Source organism: Sphaerodactylus townsendi, linkage group LG08, assembly GCF_021028975.2.
Source record: "Sphaerodactylus townsendi isolate TG3544 linkage group LG08, MPM_Stown_v2.3, whole genome shotgun sequence".
NCBI classification, from domain to species: Eukaryota; Metazoa; Chordata; class Lepidosauria; order Squamata; family Sphaerodactylidae; genus Sphaerodactylus; species Sphaerodactylus townsendi.
Window position 1 is genome coordinate 49,525,836 of NC_059432.1, and position 18,055 is coordinate 49,543,890.

Here is an 18,055-nt window from a genome sequence, read left to right on the forward strand (position 1 = left end):
GTAGGAATGTCTTACATTTGTCTGGGGCTGCTTCAGCAATGCTGAGGACAAAGAGTCAGCCAGCAAATTTCAGCAGACTTTCTGTCTTCACCCATTCAGGTCATTTGCCTTTTTCTAGTGCTGGGCTGCACAGTGCCCTCAACCATTGCTAGTCTGCTGGTTTGAACAGCAGTGGGATCTCCTGTCTCCTACCTCCCCCCGCCCCATGTCCCAGGCCAAACAGGTGGAAAGGGAAGATAAAAGCTTACATTCAAAAGTGAAGATCCATGTGCAGCTTCTGTGGCAGCTGAAGCAATTTTTCACCCATCTGCAGAGCCAATCAGAACTCTTCAGGACAGTCTCAAGGCCTGCTGCGCACAAACAGCTTCTGGTCCCACCCACTTCCCAAAAATATTCAGTGGGCACAAGAAAAGGTGTCAGGTGCTCAGGTTATGTATCGGGGACTCCTGGCTTAGAGGAATTTCATTCATACCAACATGCAAACTCGTGGCCAACTCAGTAAGATCAGAGCAGCTTTTAGATACAGCTAAGATTCATTCTTCCCCCTTCAAACAACTTATGTCTATCTTCACATTAGCTAGCATATAGCCATGTGAGCCTCATACAGTCTTTCAAACAATCATGAAATCTCTAGTACTTACAAACATGAGGCGTGTAGGTATGTTGTCAGATTCTACCAAAGGATTTTTATAGAGCCAGACCTCTTCTGGCTGAATAACTCTCTCGAATGGATCCAAAAATTCTGTAAAACTAAAACAAAGCAATAAAGAGAAAATTGTTTTACCATATACTAAGAAAAAGAAATCTCAAAAAACGTATCATAGGAGAACTTCCATTGTCACAAGTAAAATATTAGGATGCGAATGCCCTCCCTCCAAGAGTAACCCCTCCAAAAAAGTGTCTATGTTCCACTTTGCAGTTTTTCCCATCTCAAGACTACAGAATTAATTACCGTATATACTCATGTATGTCGAATTTTTCAGCACATTTTTATTGCTGAAAAAGCTCCCCTCGACTTATATGCGGGTCATTAAAAAAATTGTGTTTTTACTTTGCCGGCCAGCAGGGGGCGCAGTTTTTATGCTAGTGGCACCAAAATTTCAGGGTACCCTCGGAAGACACTCCTGATGATACCAGCCAAGTTTGGTAAAGTTTGGTTCAGGGGGTCCAAAGTTATGGACCCCCAAATGAGGTGCCCCCATTCCCCATTGTTTTCAATGGGAGCTATTAGTAGATGGGGCTGCTTCCTTTTATGTCTCATAACTTTGGACCCTCTGAACCAAACTTCACCAAACCTGGCTGGTCTCATCAGGAGAGGCTCTTTATGATACCAGCCAGGTTTGGTGAAGTTTGGGTCAGGGGATCCAAAGTTATTGACCCCCAAAGGGGATGCCCCATCCCCCATTGTTTACAATGGAAGCTAATAGTAGATTTTCCATTTCTGATAATATCCCTCTTAAAATCTAAGTTGGGTTCCATTTGGACATACAGATGATAAGGAGGAATCCAATTTTGGAGGATTTTAACTCTTGTGTTTTAGCTTGGTTGCTGGTTGAGCTAAGATTTTTGTACTTTTAAAGTTATTGTTGATACCATATTGTTCTTGTTGACCCTCTTTTCCACTTACAGAGCCAGTTTACTGTTTTTCTTTGAAATAAATATTCAAAAACATTTAACCTACTGATGCCTCAATTGATGTAATTTTATTGGCATCTATTTTTATTTTTGAAATTTACCAGCAGCTGCTGCATTTTCTACCCTCGACTTATACACGAGTCAATAAGTTTTCCCAGTTTTTTGTGATAAAATTAGGTGCCTCGACTTATATGCGGGTCGACTTATACGCGAGTATGTACGGTACATATCAACATATACTACAAATACACATCCAAGCTAAACCCAATTATAGTATGTATAAAATCTCCAATTCCTTCTGCCAAATTGCTCACTGTATAAAATGAGGGATTTTTCTCAACAGCAAAAATGAACATATTATAGTAGCATAGATAAAAGTTGGTGGACAACATACTCTTCCACTGCACAATAATAGTAACCATTTTAAGCAATTCAACGCAGCTTCCCAATGGCATCCATAACATGTTAGTTTTTCCTGATACACATGTTGAAAGCTGATTCTGCATAGGCAACACAGGTTCATGTTACCTGTTTCAGATGCCTGTGCCTCATTTGCATGGCAGATGCAGGGACCAGCTGGGAATGCTAGGATTCCAGCAGCAGGAAGTGGCATGGTGTGCACAGGAAATGCTGTGTTTCTGTGCAAACCATGGAGTCAAAAATCCCCCCACTCGAGAATCCCATCCAGGAATCCCCCCCACTAACTGACACAAAATAGCAGCTGCCTATTAGAGAATCCACTCTACTAATGGTGCCCCCCCCTGGGAAATCCACCATAATGGTGGATGGAAGGGGTTGGGAATTGAATGCTTCCTGTTTGCTGTAGTTTGTACAGGCAAGCAGGAAACATTTGAACTTTCATTTAACCCGGGTTTACGCAAATAAAAGGGTTCAGAACCATTTGGAGGGGATTAGTTCTGTGGAAACTCCCCCCGCCAAATGCTTTTAAAAAGGGCCTGAACCAGTTCTATTTGGCCTGTGCAGAATCACCCAAAGAAAATCCATATTTTTCTTAACACACATAAAATGCATAATATGGTGACTCAACATTAGAAGCTGTGAATGGATATATCTTTGACCTATTGTTAAGAACCACCAGCTTTGTTCATGAAGGTCAAAATGATACATTTAAACAAGTCTACAGAGAGTACAATTTCTACACCAGAAGAATGCATTGAAACAACAATTCAGTTCAAACTGTGGGCAAAAACAGGAGGATGATGGGAGTTGCTATTATTACAGTGATTTGTTCCCCAAGCACCTCTGCTGTGTGACTCTTCTGCTTTGTGTTTGTATTGCTTTTCCTTTGTCAAAACACACATTGTATGTCTACCCACAAATGAATCAATGACTGATTCCATGCAGTGATATGGATGTCTTCAACCTTGACCTTGAGTACTGACCTAATTTTGTCATTCTAATCGTAGCTCAATCAAGAACAAATGATAAACTATGCTATATCTGACAATTTCAAAACAAATTGGAATGTACTATGCACTATGCATGCCTTCTTTGCCCTTGAATTCTCTAACCCTTTGTCATTCGTTCCAGTCTGATATGGTCTGCTGCATGTTCTCTTTTGCTGAGGTTGTCTCTCAAAGAAATAGTCTGCTATACTGGTTTTGCTGTTGGAAATGTATAGGTATGAAGGACTCTAACATTTTGGATCAGGCTGGATAACACACCGGCTTTTCTTAGCCTATGTGGTTGTTCCTTACACTAGCAGATGGGGGCAAGTAAGTAACAAGCCTTTATTGGCATAAAATAAACATACAAAACAAGCATACAAAACCTGCCCACCATTGCTCACAGTCATAGACACTGGTACTAAAATATATACATGGTCCTTCTGTAACTATAAAACATTCTTTCAGCTAAGTTGACTCACTTAAACGTCATTGGATACTGATAGAAGCTAGAAAAATTACTGCTGGCTATATGTGGTCATAATACATAGACATTGATTGGTATTCATCTAGACTTACGTCTATTATCGTTAGCAGAAATTTTGCTACATTCTCGCACACTGTGGGATCCATGTTGTTCAAAAGCATAGGTATCTTAAGAGCATCGGTTAGATTATTATACAGAAATGGGACAAGTGCAGATTGTGACATTCTGATTTTTGCAAACCTTACACAATGAAAGAGGGTATGATCGAGTGTCTCCACCTGACCCATGTTGCATGGACATAGCCTCAATTTGTTGATATCTGCCATAGAGCAGCATAGAAGGCATTAGATTGAATCTGGCCAGCGTTAAAGCTCTTCTTAATTTAGGGTTGGTGATCCAATGTAAATAGTTGGCCATGTGTCCTTGTTCAATTGGAATAAGCAGGGTCAGGGGGGAACACGTTTTCCTCGCAGCCGTTATCATATCCCGATACTCTTGTTCTAATAGCTTTGTTTTCAAGCAGCTATATGCTTCTGATAGGGAAAGAGGGACTAACGACTCTAATGAAAAGCCAAGAGCGTTGATTTTTCCCTCAACTAGTTTCAGCCACCTAGAATTTGCATAGTCGGAAAGCATGAGGTGTAGCAAACTGGAGCGATCCTGCAAATAGTGGATACATAGCCAGTATCTGACAGTTCTCAGCCAGGCCATTGTGGTATATGATATTTGCCCGAGTTCTAAACATAGGGCTGCATATGAAGCACAATTTGGTAAGCCCATAATTTTATGGCAAAAACGGGACTGGGCTGTGTTTATATTTTTGTTTATAGCTCCGATCCAAATTGGTGCTCCATAGAGGAGCTGAGAGCCGCATTTAGCATTGAACACCTTCAATGCGGATGGTATATACTGGTGGCCCACAGTGAAAAAGAAACGCTGAATTGCTAGGGCACTGTTGTTAGCTGCAGCAAGTGCTAATTTCCTATGTACTGCCCAATTAAGGTTGCTGGTAAGAGTTATGCCCAAATATTTGAACTGGTTAACTTGTTCTATGGGTCTGTTATTGATTGTCCGTGTATTACTGGGGGTTCTTGTAGCTGAGACCGTTATTGTGGTTTTTCATAGTTAATTACCAGTTCGCTCCTCTTACAATATTCAGCACAGCAATTTAAGAGACGAAAGTGAGACCAACTTTAGTGTGGGAAAGAAGAACGGTGTCGCTCAGCATAAAGTAGCTGGCACGGTTTAGAACTTAGTTTGGGAACATGCCCATTGGCCTTCTGGAGGGTTGGCACTAGATCACTAAGGAATATATTGAACAAAGTGGGGGCCAATGTACAGCCTTGTTTGACCCCTCTGGTTGTGGTGATATTTTCTGTGAGCGGTCCTTTTGTTGTGGCTCTTATTCTACAGCTAGTGCAAGTGTATAGCTGTTTTATGAGAAACAGTAGTCTGGGGTCGATATGTAACGCCATCAATTTTCTCCACAGTAGGGCTCTAGATATGGAGTCAAATGCCCCTTTTAAATCCAGGAAAGCTGCAAAAAGTTTACGGTTATTATGAATTATGCTTTTGTTAGCTAAGTGTGTTAAAACTGTTACATGATCCAGTGTTGATTTATTTTTAGTGAATCCAATTTGCTCCGGTCCTATTACTTCTGCTTGCTTAACCCAATCTTCCACTCTCCTAAGGAGTAGTTTTGCATATAGTTTGCCAATTACAGATAATAGGCTTATAGGACGATAGTTTGAAGGATTAGTAATATCACCCTTTTTGTAGATTGGGACAACTATAGACGCCAGCCACATCTTTGGGATGCGGCCCGTGTTATTTACATGGGTAAATAAGGAAGCCAGAGTTGTAGCCCACCACTCGGGTGAGGATTTAAGTATTTCTGGTATTATTGCATCAGGACCTGGGGCCTTACCGCTTTTCAAACCACTGATTAGTTTACTCACTTCTTGAGGATTAACCTCAGGCCAATCTGGTAGCTCCTCTGGTATTGAAGTGGAATCAGGATATTCAGTTAGGCTAGCATTGAACAGATTGGAAAAATAACTGAACCATCGGTCTAGTGAAATATGGGGCAACTGGATACTGCAAGTTTGGGCCCTTCTATTTATGATCTGCCAGAATTGCTTAATGTTATTTGTTAAAGTGGCTTGATATAGTTGTTCCCACTGCTGTTCAAATTGATTTTTTCGTTTCCATTGTACCATAATTTGAAAATTCTTTTTCAGTTGGGTTATATTGCTGAGTAGCTTTTCCTCACCTGTGCTGCGGTAACGTCTATATAATGATCGTATTAAGTTGTTAAATTCAATACAGTAACGATCAAACCATTCTCTATGACCATTTACAGCCTTAGATTTGGTCGAGGAGACGGCTTGAAGTTCCCCTGCTAAATTTAAAACTAGTTGTTCAAAGTGATGTATTCCACATTCTGGTGTGTCAGCCTATAATATATTCTCTTTTAGTTTATTAAATGTAGAAGAGCTAAGTAGTGTTTCTGTAGCAGCTGCCACCTGAGGTGACCATGTTATTTTCTGATGCCTAAGATTGGTGGGGTCCTCTGTATTAGTCTTTACCTCAAATGAAAAAGTTACATTGAGTGGAAGATGATCACTTAGCAATAAGTCCCCAACGCTAAAAGTTGTAACACACTGGTGTAGATAGGGGGATATTAAGATGTAATCAATCACGCTAGCACCGGGCAAGTACATTCGTGCAGCCCTCTGCTATTCTCTAAGGACATTCACCCTCTTCATCTGGATAGGGATACCCATATTATCCCATTGCTCATTACGAGCTCTGTGGCACATGACCTGCTCATGACCTGATTTCCTGAAAGGAAGTTGTTTTCAGGTAGCCAGCTGAAGGTTACCATAGCCTTCCATCCTTCTGAGGCAGCTTGTTGGGGTAAAATTTAGAAATATTGATACCTTCAAGGATTTTATTCCACTAAGGTCAATTACTCCCAGTGGCATATCTGCAATGGAGACATGGGGAGTCAAAATGTCCTTGGGTGCCCCCTTGTGGGGGGTGCAAGAAATGCAGGTCCATTTGTGGGTTTTTTGTATTTTTAGTGTTTTTCTGTTTTGGGCCTGCAGGGGGCGCAGTTTTTAGGCTAGCAGCACCAAAATTTCAGGAATATTTTGGGAGACTCTCCTGATGATATCAGCCAGGTTTTGTGAAGTTTGGTTCAGGGGGTCCAAAGTTATGGACTCCCAAAAAGAGTGCCCCATCCACCATTGTTTCCAATGGGAGCTAATAGGAGACAAGGGCTACACCTTTGAAGGTCCACAACTTTGGACTCCCCAAACCAAACTTTACCAAACCTGGGTGTTATCATCAGGAGGGTCTTCTGAAGATGCTCTTAAATTTTGGTGCTGCTATCTTAATAATTGCAACCCTGACAGCAGGCACCCCCAAAATTCCCCCAGATTGTCCTTTTAAATCCACCCCCTTCAGCATGGATTTAAAGGGAGAATCTGAGGTCCCCAGTTTAAACATTGAAAGTGATGCTGTTTCAGGGTGGGGGATAATCCATCCTAAAACATCATCACTTTCAATGTTGTTTTAACTGGGGACCCCAGTTTCTTCCTTTAAGGTGGATTTAAAAGGAGAATCTGGGCTCCCTAATTTAAACACCATTGAAAATGATGGTGTTTGGGGGTGGATTCCGGCATCACTTGTTTAAACTTGAGAGCCCAGATTCTCCTTTTAAATCCACCTTAAAGGAAGAATCTGGGATCCTCAGTTTAAATAACATTGAGAGTGATGCTGGATACAACACCATAAAATATTTTCACAGCAGTAAAACATTTTGAAATCATTTTGAAAACGTTTTCAAAAATTTTTATTTTTGCTGTGGCATGGCCCATTGCTGTGTTTCAGATTTGTGAGTTGGGGCATGTGAGTTGGGGCATATAATGTGATGGTGACTCTGAAATGACCTGGTGTAAAAAAAATCATTGTTTAGTCACTGTGGGGAGGGTGGCCTCCCATGGGGAGCCCCCGCGTAACTCATATTTTTGTCCCTGGGCAAAAAATTTTATTTTTTTTTATTATTATTATTATTATTATTATTATTATTATTATTATTATTATTATTATTGACCAAAAGCAACAAGCACATTGTATCACAACCGCCAGATCACTGGTTGGTGTTGGCCTTCTATCCGCTTTGAGTTCCGCCCTGGAACTTAGGAAGTTGTGATGTATCGGTGTAAAATGTTTGCAGAGATGAGTAAAGCAGCTTTCTGCATTTGGAAGACAATGATTTTATTGTTGTTAAGTTGTTGCAAGTACTTATTATTATTATTATTATTATTATTATTATTATTATTATTATTATTATTTTAGATTTCACAGCTGCCAGATCTTTCGCTGATTGTTGGCCTTCATTACAATTCAAGCCTCACCAGAAGCCTAGGACGTTGTACTGTATCGGCATAGTATTCGTGCGGATCCCAGCAGGGCTGCCTTCTGAATTGGACAGATGTTAATTTTGTCAATTTGAAGGTGTTTCAAGTGCTGCCCTAGTGCTTTTGGGATGGCGCCCAGCATGCCCATTACCACTGGGACGACCTCAGCTGGTTTGTGCCATAGACGCTGAAGCTCGATTTTCAAATCACGGTATCTAGTGACCTTCTCGTGTTCTTTTACAATGACCCTGCTGTCACCGGGAACTGCTATGTCGATGATGCTCACTTTCTTGTCCACGGTGATGTTTGGTGTGTTGTGTTTCAACACTTTGTCCGTTTGAATTCGAAAGTCCCACAAGATCTTGACCTTCTCATTTTCCATTGCTTTCTCTGGACAATGTTCCCACCATTCCTTAGCTGTTCTTATGTTGTAATTCTTGCATAAATTCCAGAGGATCATCTTGGCCACTGAGCTGTGTCTCTGTTTGTACTCAGTCTGGGCAATCTTTTTGCAGTAGCTGAGGACATGATCTACAGTTTCATCAGCTTCTTCGCACAATCTGCATTTTGCATCATCTGAGGATTTTTCGATTTTGGCCTTGATCAAATTTGTTTTGATGGCTTGCTCTTGGGCGGCTAAAATCAGGGATTCAGTTTCCTTTTTCAGAGTTCCAGTTGTTAACCACAGCCAGGTCTTTTCGTTATCCACCTTGTCTTTGATTTTCTCCAGAAATTGGCTGTGCAGTGCTTTGTTGTGCCAGCTTTCAGTCCTCATTTTAATCACATTTTTTCTGTATTCTTGTTTGGTTTTCTGGGTTTGCAGCAAATGTCTGTTGTTCACTTCAATCAATGCCTGTTCTTGACTTTCCTTCACATAATCAGCCAGTGCATGCTTCTCCTCTTCCACTGTTTGCTGTACTTGCAGTAAGCCCCTGCCTCCAGATCTCCATGGAAGGTATAATCTATCAGTATCACTGCGTGGGTGTAAGGCATGTTGCACTGTCATAAGTTTCCGAGTTTTTCTATCCAATGCTTCCAACTCAGCCTGTGTTCAGTTGATGATTCCCACAGCGTACCTGATGACGGGTATGGCCCAGGTGTTGATGGCCTTGATGGTATTCTCGCCGTTTAATTTAGATTTCAAAATTTTCTTGACCCTCTGGGTGTGTATTCTCTGTTGACAACAGTCTTCACTTGCCCATGCTTGATGTTATCCAGCTGCAAAATGCCCAGGTATTTATAAGTGGCTTCTTGGTTGCACTTGATGAGCTGGCCATCAGGCATTTCAATCCCATCACTCTCGGTGATCTTGCCCCTCTTTATTGCCACAGTAGCGCACTTTTCCAGGCCAAACTCCATCGAAATGTCTGTGCTGAATATTCAGACTGTGTTTACTAGTGACTAGATTTCTGCGTCTGATTTCCCATACAGCTTCAAATCATCCATGTACAGCAAATGTGAGATTTTTTTCTGAGTCTTTGGCCATTTGATAGCCCAACTTTGTTTTCTTTAAAATTACTGTTAGTGAGATCATGGCAATGATAAACAGTAAAGGTGATAGTGAATCACCTTGGAAAATTCCTCGCTTAATTTTGACTGTTCCAATGAAGACGATTATCATCATTATCATCATTATCATTATTATACTTTTAAAGGAACAAAACAAGGATGTCCACTTTCACCATTGTTTTTATTCTTATATTAGAAATCTTAAACAAAAGTATTAGAAGTAATGATCAAATAAGAGGTTTGAATGTGGGTAAACAATGCTATAAACTGAGAGCCTCTGAAGATGACCTAGTAATGATATTGGAAAATCCAGTGAAAATGTGGAAAGATGGTTAAAATGCAAGAATTTTGTGATTTGGCAGAATTCAAGTTAAAGAATAAAATATAAATCTTAACAAAAAGTATGTTCCAAGAATTACAAAACAAATTATCCCAGCTGTTGGGATTCACAGTAGTTAAAAAAGTTAAATATTTAGGAACGTGATTGACTAATAAAAATTGTTTACTATTTCAAAATAACTATGTAAAAGTATGGAATGAAGTAAAGAAAGATTTGTTGAGATGTAACAGAATGAATTTATCTATGTTGGGGAGAGTATCTACGATAAAGATGAATGTGCTTCCAAGAATGTTATTTCTTTTCCAGGTGTTGCCAGTAATTAACACCATAACATGTTTTACACAATGGTAAAAAGATAGCAATTTTATTTGGCAAGGCAAGAAACCAAGAATAAAATATAAGAATTTACAAGATGAAAAGAAAGAGGGATGTTAGCTCTGCCAAATCTAAAACTGTCTTTTGATGCAACTGTATTGGTGTGGATCAGAGAATGGGTGATGTTGAAGAATACTAGACTGTTGGACTTGGAGGGGCTTGAGAGAAGATTTGGGTGGCATGGTTACTTGCGGTACAATAAAGCAAAGATTCATAAAGAATTTACAGATCACTATGTTCTGCTCTGGTTGAGATATAAAAGATTTATTGCAAGTGTAACTCCCTTGTTGTTGTCCCCCATTGAAGCATTTTCAAGAAGTGAAGTGAATATGAGGAGAAATGACTTACAGAAAATTGTTGTCATACCAGCATGAGAAATAGGAGCTTAAATCATTGGATGAATATTTAAAAATTGGTTTCATTATTATCAATTACTAGAAATATTCAGTGGACAACAAAAATACAGGTTTTGCCACACAGAGGACAGAATTTGAAAGTAACCTATGTAAAAACAATGATAAATTGATTACTAAAATGTACAAGATGTTATTAAAGTGGGATACTGAGGAAGAGGGAGTAAAATCAGTGATGGTAAAATGGGATAAAATGTGGGGAGAAGCATACAAATGGAACAATGGAAAAGATTGTGAAAAAAAGATTTAAAATTTACATCTTGTTATAACTTGAAAGAAAATTGTCATAAGATGTATCGATGGTATTTAACACCAAAAATTGTCTAAAATGTATAAGGGAATATCAAACAAATGTTGGAAATGTCAACAGGATGGTGTGTTTTTTCATATGTGGTAGACATGTAACAGGCAAAATTGTTTTGGAACACTTTTTATGTATATGACAACTGCAGAAAGAATATTCGGGTTTATCTGAATATGTTATTTATCCAATTGGCCATACTGGCAGGGGCTGATGGGATTTGTAGTCCATGAATATCTGGAGAGCCGCAGGTTGCAGACCACTGACCTAGAATGTAAACCACAATCAATTGCTCATCCCATGATCCCACTGTAGCCTCTAGTTTAATTGGTGGGCACAGTAGCCTCTAGCTTAATTGGTGACATGGGAAGATTCTTCCAAAATTTTATTTATTTATTTATTATTTAGTTTCATATACCACCCTATCCTAAAAGGGCTCAAATGAACACAACATGAAGAAAGTATATAACTTGTTGAATCTCTTCTGTTTGGCTTTATGAAGAGCACTGAACTAGGTTGTCTAGATGCTTCCTAATTTCAGCAGTTATAATGATAAACCTAACTGAGAAAAAATCAGGTGGAGAACAACAGATAGAAAGGAAGGAAGGAAGGAAGGAAGGAAGGAAGGAAGGAAGGAAGGAAGGAAGGAAGGAAGGAAGGAAGGAAGGAAGGAAGGAAGGAAGGAAGGAAGGAAGGAAGGAAGGAAGGAAGGAAGGAAGGAAGGAAGGAAGGAAGGAAGGAAGGAAGGAAGAATGCTTTAAATACAAACTTTGAGGACCTTGGCACCTAAAGCAACTTTTTTTCTATAGGCATTGAGAGACTTTTAAAAACATCACCTCTAAGAAACTGATCTAAGCCTGCAGATTTTATTCAGGTCCCAGATTGTATTCAGGTACCGAATTCAGTTCCATAAACACTAGTGAGGCAGTAACCCCCACTGAACCCACTGAGATTTACCTCTGAGTGAACAGGATCAGGTAAGACTTGTAAGTGATTCAGGGGTGTCTGTGAATCCAAAGGATTCTGACTCCAGTACAAAAGAGTTTAAAGGCTACTAGAAGAATTTACACTAATTGCAGTTGTAGATATAATACTTTCTTGCTTTTAAATTCAAAATCAGAAGCCTTTCCTGACATTCTTCAGTGTTGATAATGATTCAGTGTTGATCACTCAATTCTGAATTAATTTTTTTAGAAAAGTGTCACAAAGGGCTACATGCAATACCTTAAAAACAGAGCTTTGAAGAAAACAAACCATCAACAGATAATTGCTGAGGCAGGTTTAAAAGACATGTTTCTTTTGAAGAACAAAAAAGTGAACTTCTATTTTACTTCTATATGGATTTTGCAAAAATAGCAAGGGCAAGTATCTGGACAACTGGGGAATTGCACAAACCCCATGGAACCCCATCCTGTGAATGGAATGGGAGAGACACAGCAGCCATCTGGGGGCAGGGGAGTAGGGGGAAATCATCAGTAGAGAGAAAGGGGGCTTCATTTGTTGTCCCATAATACATGATGTTCCCAGTTCTGTGAAGAAAAATACCGGTTTTCCCTTCAGTTGACCCCCATTTCTTCACACCTGCTGCAAATTCCAGAAATCCTTTTCCTCTTGTCATAAGTGACGAAAGAGCCAGGATAATGAAGAACCAGCATGAACTCAGAACATTGAATCTGCAAAGTGTGTGAGGCCAGATGTCCCTCTGACTTATAATGAAAACTGTTCTCTGATAAAATCAGAAGTATATGACTTATCATGCCTTGTTTTAAGTTAGGGTGCTTTGAATGCAGTTACCTTAAATATATTATTCCTAGGACCCCTCTAAATCAATGCCATGCGCTGAACAAAGACTCTTTGATACATATTAAAAACCTCTTTTTTTAAAAAAAGATCAGCCTTTGTACACTTTGCAAGTAAATGCCAGTTATTAAATCTGTGATTGCAGTTTTGAGGAAAAGCTAACCAATGAGGCCATGTATGATTGTTGGGGGCACTGGCAAGACAAGATAAGTAGAGATGCCTGCAGTTTATCAAGCCATCCCCTGCTGTCTGCCACAAGAAAGTTGAAAGGATTCCATTACATTTAGTCAAACAGTGCTGACCAGTTGTATTACTAAAATAAGCTGATTTCATATGAGCAGAAGATTACCCAAAGGAGGGATTCTGTCTTTCAGGACAGTCATAATACATTAGCCAAAAGTGTACAATAAAATAAGTCCCCTGCTATTATGAAAATACTGTAGCTGGCATGGGTTTTTTCCCTTTATTTTTGGGTGGCAACTTCCTGGCTACTTTAGTGGAGAGGTCATGGACAGCACATGGGGGTCTTTCAAAGAAACAGAGCTGGGTTACCCAGTCATTGTGCTTATACAAATGGTGGTGACTGCTCCCACTCAGAAGTGTCAGTTCATACAACTAATATCTGTTTCCATGTATCTCCGATCCACAATGCCTTGTTTGGCATTACAGAAGTTTGCTGAGTACAGTGACTATGGGAATTTGCTTGGCCATTTGATAGAACAGGAGGAAGATTCATTTAAAACAGTAGGGGATGGCCAAGCTAGGGAAGGTGGAGCATCAGCTTGATTCAATGAAAATGCAGTCCAGCATGGTCCCATAGAATTTGTCTCAAGCTGTGTTGCTTGCTAGTTCTTTACTGCTAAAGATTGAAGAATCCCTTTACTGAAATTTATTCAATTCCCAGAGGACCTAATTGGGTCCAAAGAAGTAGTAAAATCTGTGTTGGAACCAGTCCATTGTATTAAGTCCAGTTGGCTACTGCTTTCAAAAGTCCATCATGACCAGACTTCACAGGTATCATATCAGCAGTTATCATAGATTACATTGCTCTTTTTGAGATTAGAAGACAAGATAATTCTTAAAAACCCATTTTGAAAAAATCCCTCTTAAAGCTAAGTAATTTTTGTTTTGCAGTAGGAAGGAGGGAATTTTTGGACCATTAAAAGAAAGTAAAACCTTCTAGGTCTGATTGGAATGGTTGAGAACTTTGATGACAGATTGATCTACAAACAAGGTGCTTTCAATAATATTCCAAGGTGCTATTCTCAACACACTTGTGGTTCCAAGCAATGTTATCTCCCCTTTTACCTAGAAACTGTTTAGTTGGAATAAACATCAACTGGAGAGAGTTGCTCAGGTTGTTAACTCTAAATGAGGGAAAGGGAGATGGTTTGGAAAACTTGTTGGTTCCTAGGGATAAGGCATTGTCTGCCAATTCAGAGGCATAGCATTTGTGTTGTTGAGAGGAAACTTTTGATGCACATTCTCTCTTTAACTCAGTTCCTCCTTTCCACAGGTCCAGGACCATTTGAGTCAGAGCATCAACTCTAGAGCACGGCAAGACTGCTCTTTCACAGAGGAGTTCTATTTCTTTAGCCATTGAGAAGATCAAATCAAATATTTCATTTGTGTTAGCATCAAAATCGCCCTCCACAACAGATAAGGGTAGATAGTTTGTGAGAGTGATGGTGGTCCATGCTTGTATTGTCATTGTCACACAGCACAGCAAATTTATTTGACATCGGCACCTGCGTAGAATAAAAATCTCCAATTTTTAGCTGCTTTGTAACAGGGAGACTATAATCCTCCAAGCTTTCTGTTTGTCTCCTAAATTTGAGAAGGCCCATTCTGGAAGGTTGTTTTGACTAAAATTAAAATTAGTTGCAAGCTGATCTGCAAAAATTAAAACACATTCTCACTTTGGCAGCAGGAATCTTCTGGCCAAGCATTAAAAGCAAAGAGAGAAACTAGCAAGTTAGCTTACATTCCTAGTATTCTGCTCTATTCATTGCTGCCAGGTGATCAAGTTCCCAAGACTTGAGAGCCTCTATCTGCATTAAGACTATGTTTATCTCTGTGAATCTTCTACTATCCTTCACCTATTGAAAGGATATGACAGGGAAAAGATAAGCAGCAGAAGAACAAAAAGTACATGAGACATGAAACACATTCCTATGTCACTCTTGCTAAATAAGAAGCACTTGAAGATGTAGAAATATGTCCTGTACAAATAAGTGCTGAAATGGTGTAGGAAAATCCCAATTTTAACATTCTGGATTGTTTCAGTCACATCCTAGATATGCAATACACAAGACTTCTGCAAGTACATAAAAGCACTTCAGTGTTTACAGCCAGTCTAAACAACAGAGTTATTCAATTATTATCTACTAACAAATGGTTAATGATATCCTCCATTCTCCTTAGACCCCACCACCATCACCCCCCAAAAAAATCCCCATTGTTGGTATATGAATTTACTATAAGTGCTTCACTCTCTTTGCGAGGGTTTTTCTGGGATCATAGCCATCACAGATCAACTCCAATACCTGTATTGGTTAGATTGCCATCTGTTTTACTGGCCAAGTCTCTTACAGCAATCTCACTTGGGATCCTATACTGAAGCCATTTGTCACAACTTGCCAAACATATTGCACTGCTGGCTTGTAAAGAAAATATTCAAAGCCAAAGAGGAAGCAAGAATCTAAACAATATCAGACACATCAATAATTACCCTTTTCTATAAGGTATGACCAAATATTTAACACTGATAGATGCACTTCTTGTCATGCACGATAAAAGTGTGCAACTCATGAAGTGGATCCAGTTTAGCACAGACCTACTACTGGAGTCACAGACCCTGGAAACAGAAGGGGGCACCAAGTACAGGTCTGCAGTGTAAAAGAGAAATCCCTGAAACAGGAACCCTTTTTTGTTGGTGGAAGTATCTTCAATCAGCAGAAAACGGCCTACCTCTATATAATTTCCACTTGAGCAGAAAAAGATTAGCAAATGATACGCATGTACAAATCACATTGTGTCATTTGTTGTACATTGGGGAATGATGCATAATAGCTTTCTGAACCAAATATTGCATATTATTTACTCTCACTGTTTACTCTTATTTACTGTCAGTGTTAACAGCCTTTAAATCTAACAAAACACTTTATTGCCTCTAACTGACCTCAGGAACAAAGGACATTCTAATGTTCACCAAAAAAAACACTGTGCAGAGATCATTCAAAAATCATTTTGGAAATGAAAAACCTGCCACCTTCTTTTTATTTTTAGCAAACCCTATAATTACAGATAGCTTTTAACATACACACAAACACACTGAGCAATGACGGCTACTGGAAACAAGTAATGTAGATATCAGTAGGAGGTAGAGTCTAGATGAGAAAGCTAGCAATAAAAGGATCAAGAAACAGGGAATCTAATCAGAAGGAAGAACTGAGAAACTGAATCAAGTTCAAAACATGAGCATGCCCCAAAAGTGCCTGATACTGGTGCGTCAGCATGTAAGTGCTAAACTAAGCCCATGCAAAGGAATAAAATGACATTTGGAGCAGTAATACAAGATGTTGCAAATGGAATTGGGACCCACACATACAATGGAGGAATGCTGGTGACTGTATTATTACTGCAGCACCAGCAAATACAAGAGTCCTAAAAATAAAAAAGACTATCACTATCATCATCCTGCCTTCTCAACCTGCAAAAAATGAATGCAACCATTTTCCACGTGGTAACTTACCAAAGTGACTATGATCACATGGGTTCTGACATCATGTAGCATTGACATATATCACAATAATTTTAGTACTCAGGCTTTTAGGCCAGTAAACTGATGACACCAATGAACATCCTTCCATGTGACTGTATGTCCATGGTCCACCACAGGTATTTAACCCTTGGAAGAAATTTACTTCTTCAATTAAAAATCCTACAGTTACAATCAGGAAATTCTCAGTGCAGAGTTCTCTTTAAGTGCTGCACACTTGTGGGACCCTCTGCCCCACAGTGGTTTCCCAGTCCTGGAGTGCAATCGATGCTGCCTCTCTCTGACAGCAGGGTTATCAAACCATTGAAAATACAGTCTCGCATGACTGCACAAATAGAAACAAATTTTGCTCCACCCTGGAAACTATCATGGGCTATCACAGCTGCCTTTCCCAATTTTAAAAGGCCAAGAGAGGCAGCCACAACTGCTGAATAAGTACTCCGTACATCACAAGGAAAAATGGACAGGCAAATGGCTGAATAAGCAAGTGAATACATGGAACCCCTGGTTTTGACGGGCACAGATCAACTGCAGGAAGTCATCCGTATTTTCCCACATTTAATCATGCATTCATCTCATGATTATTAAATGGAAAGTGCTTTCATGCATCATAAATGTGATGGCTTAGACATCTTTTAGGATGGAGGGAACTGAATGCACACCTCTGCAAATGAGCCAAAATCAATGAAGCAAGAAGGTATGCAAGGAGTTTTAGGATGCAGCAGCCGGACCATATAGAGCCAAATGCCGGACAAGAGCTTCTAAAATTGCATTGGCATGGCCAATTTGTTGACATGCATTAAAAAGAGCTTTCAGGAAAAAAAATAAAAACAGCCTTAGACTCAGGCATTTTCACTCTTGAGCGTGGTTTATTAAAACCCTATTTGCAATAAAACTTTAATTTGTTACATATACATATACACTCTCTCAGGTATTTAGGCTGCATAAGCAGCAGTGACCTCGGAATGTTTACATAAATGTAACCAATGTTGTTTCTTTGTGAGGTTTGACTGAACTGTTTCAACTTGAGAAGTTTGTGATTATGTCCAGCAGATACTCTGAAGCAAGAAGAAATAATAAATAACTTACAATAGAAATTTATCCAGGGAAACTTTGGCTGAACACTTCCTCAATAATAAAAATTGTTAAAGATTCTTTCATTTTGGGGGGGTCGGTAAAAATAAGATGCAGTTATAAAACTGTGAGCTCTAATTCTCATCACAATGTAGCACATCAAATGAAAAGCCTTTGGAAAATAATCAAATAAAAATGTTTATATCCATTAAGTTCCTCTTTTGCTTTTCATTATTTATTACATCTTATTATCTTGATACCCTAATTAACCTGGTTATGGTATGTACACTCTAATGATGAAGAATACCAGTTATGAATTTCATACCAAAAACAGTCAAAGCACATTGAGTATGTTGAGGGTTTAGAAAGTCCAAGTGGCCTGTAGGCATGCAAAGGAAATGAATCATTTTAATGGTTTTGTAACACTCTGCCATGTTAAATGTAGTAGATAGTGAAGTAAATAGTGAATGTAGTCCACTGTCTATTTATCTCTCGGGTGGTAGAGAT

At 39.3% G+C, this 18,055-nt stretch overlaps 1 protein-coding gene across 9 annotated transcripts in view; it reads right to left on the minus strand.

Annotated features, from left to right (window-relative positions):
- Nucleotides 1–18,055, minus strand: part of PLPP4 (phospholipid phosphatase 4) — a 132,554-nt gene that overhangs the window by 91,942 nt on the left and 22,557 nt on the right. For 4 of the 9 annotated variants that reach the window (XR_007245323.1, XR_007245322.1, XR_007245321.1 and 1 more), the window contains exon 2: nucleotides 642–750. The exons of 1 other annotated variant lie outside the window; for it this stretch is intronic. Coding sequence is in view for 3 of the 8 variants with exons in the window: in XM_048506558.1 (XP_048362515.1) it covers nucleotides 642–750 (109 nt within the window). In the remaining 5 variants the exon portion in view is untranslated. Of the gene's footprint in view, nucleotides 1–641; nucleotides 751–14,677; nucleotides 14,722–16,447; nucleotides 16,544–18,055 lie in introns of those variants that run through there. 4 more of the 9 variants (XM_048506560.1, XM_048506559.1, XM_048506563.1 and 1 more) reach the window with 4 other exon arrangements.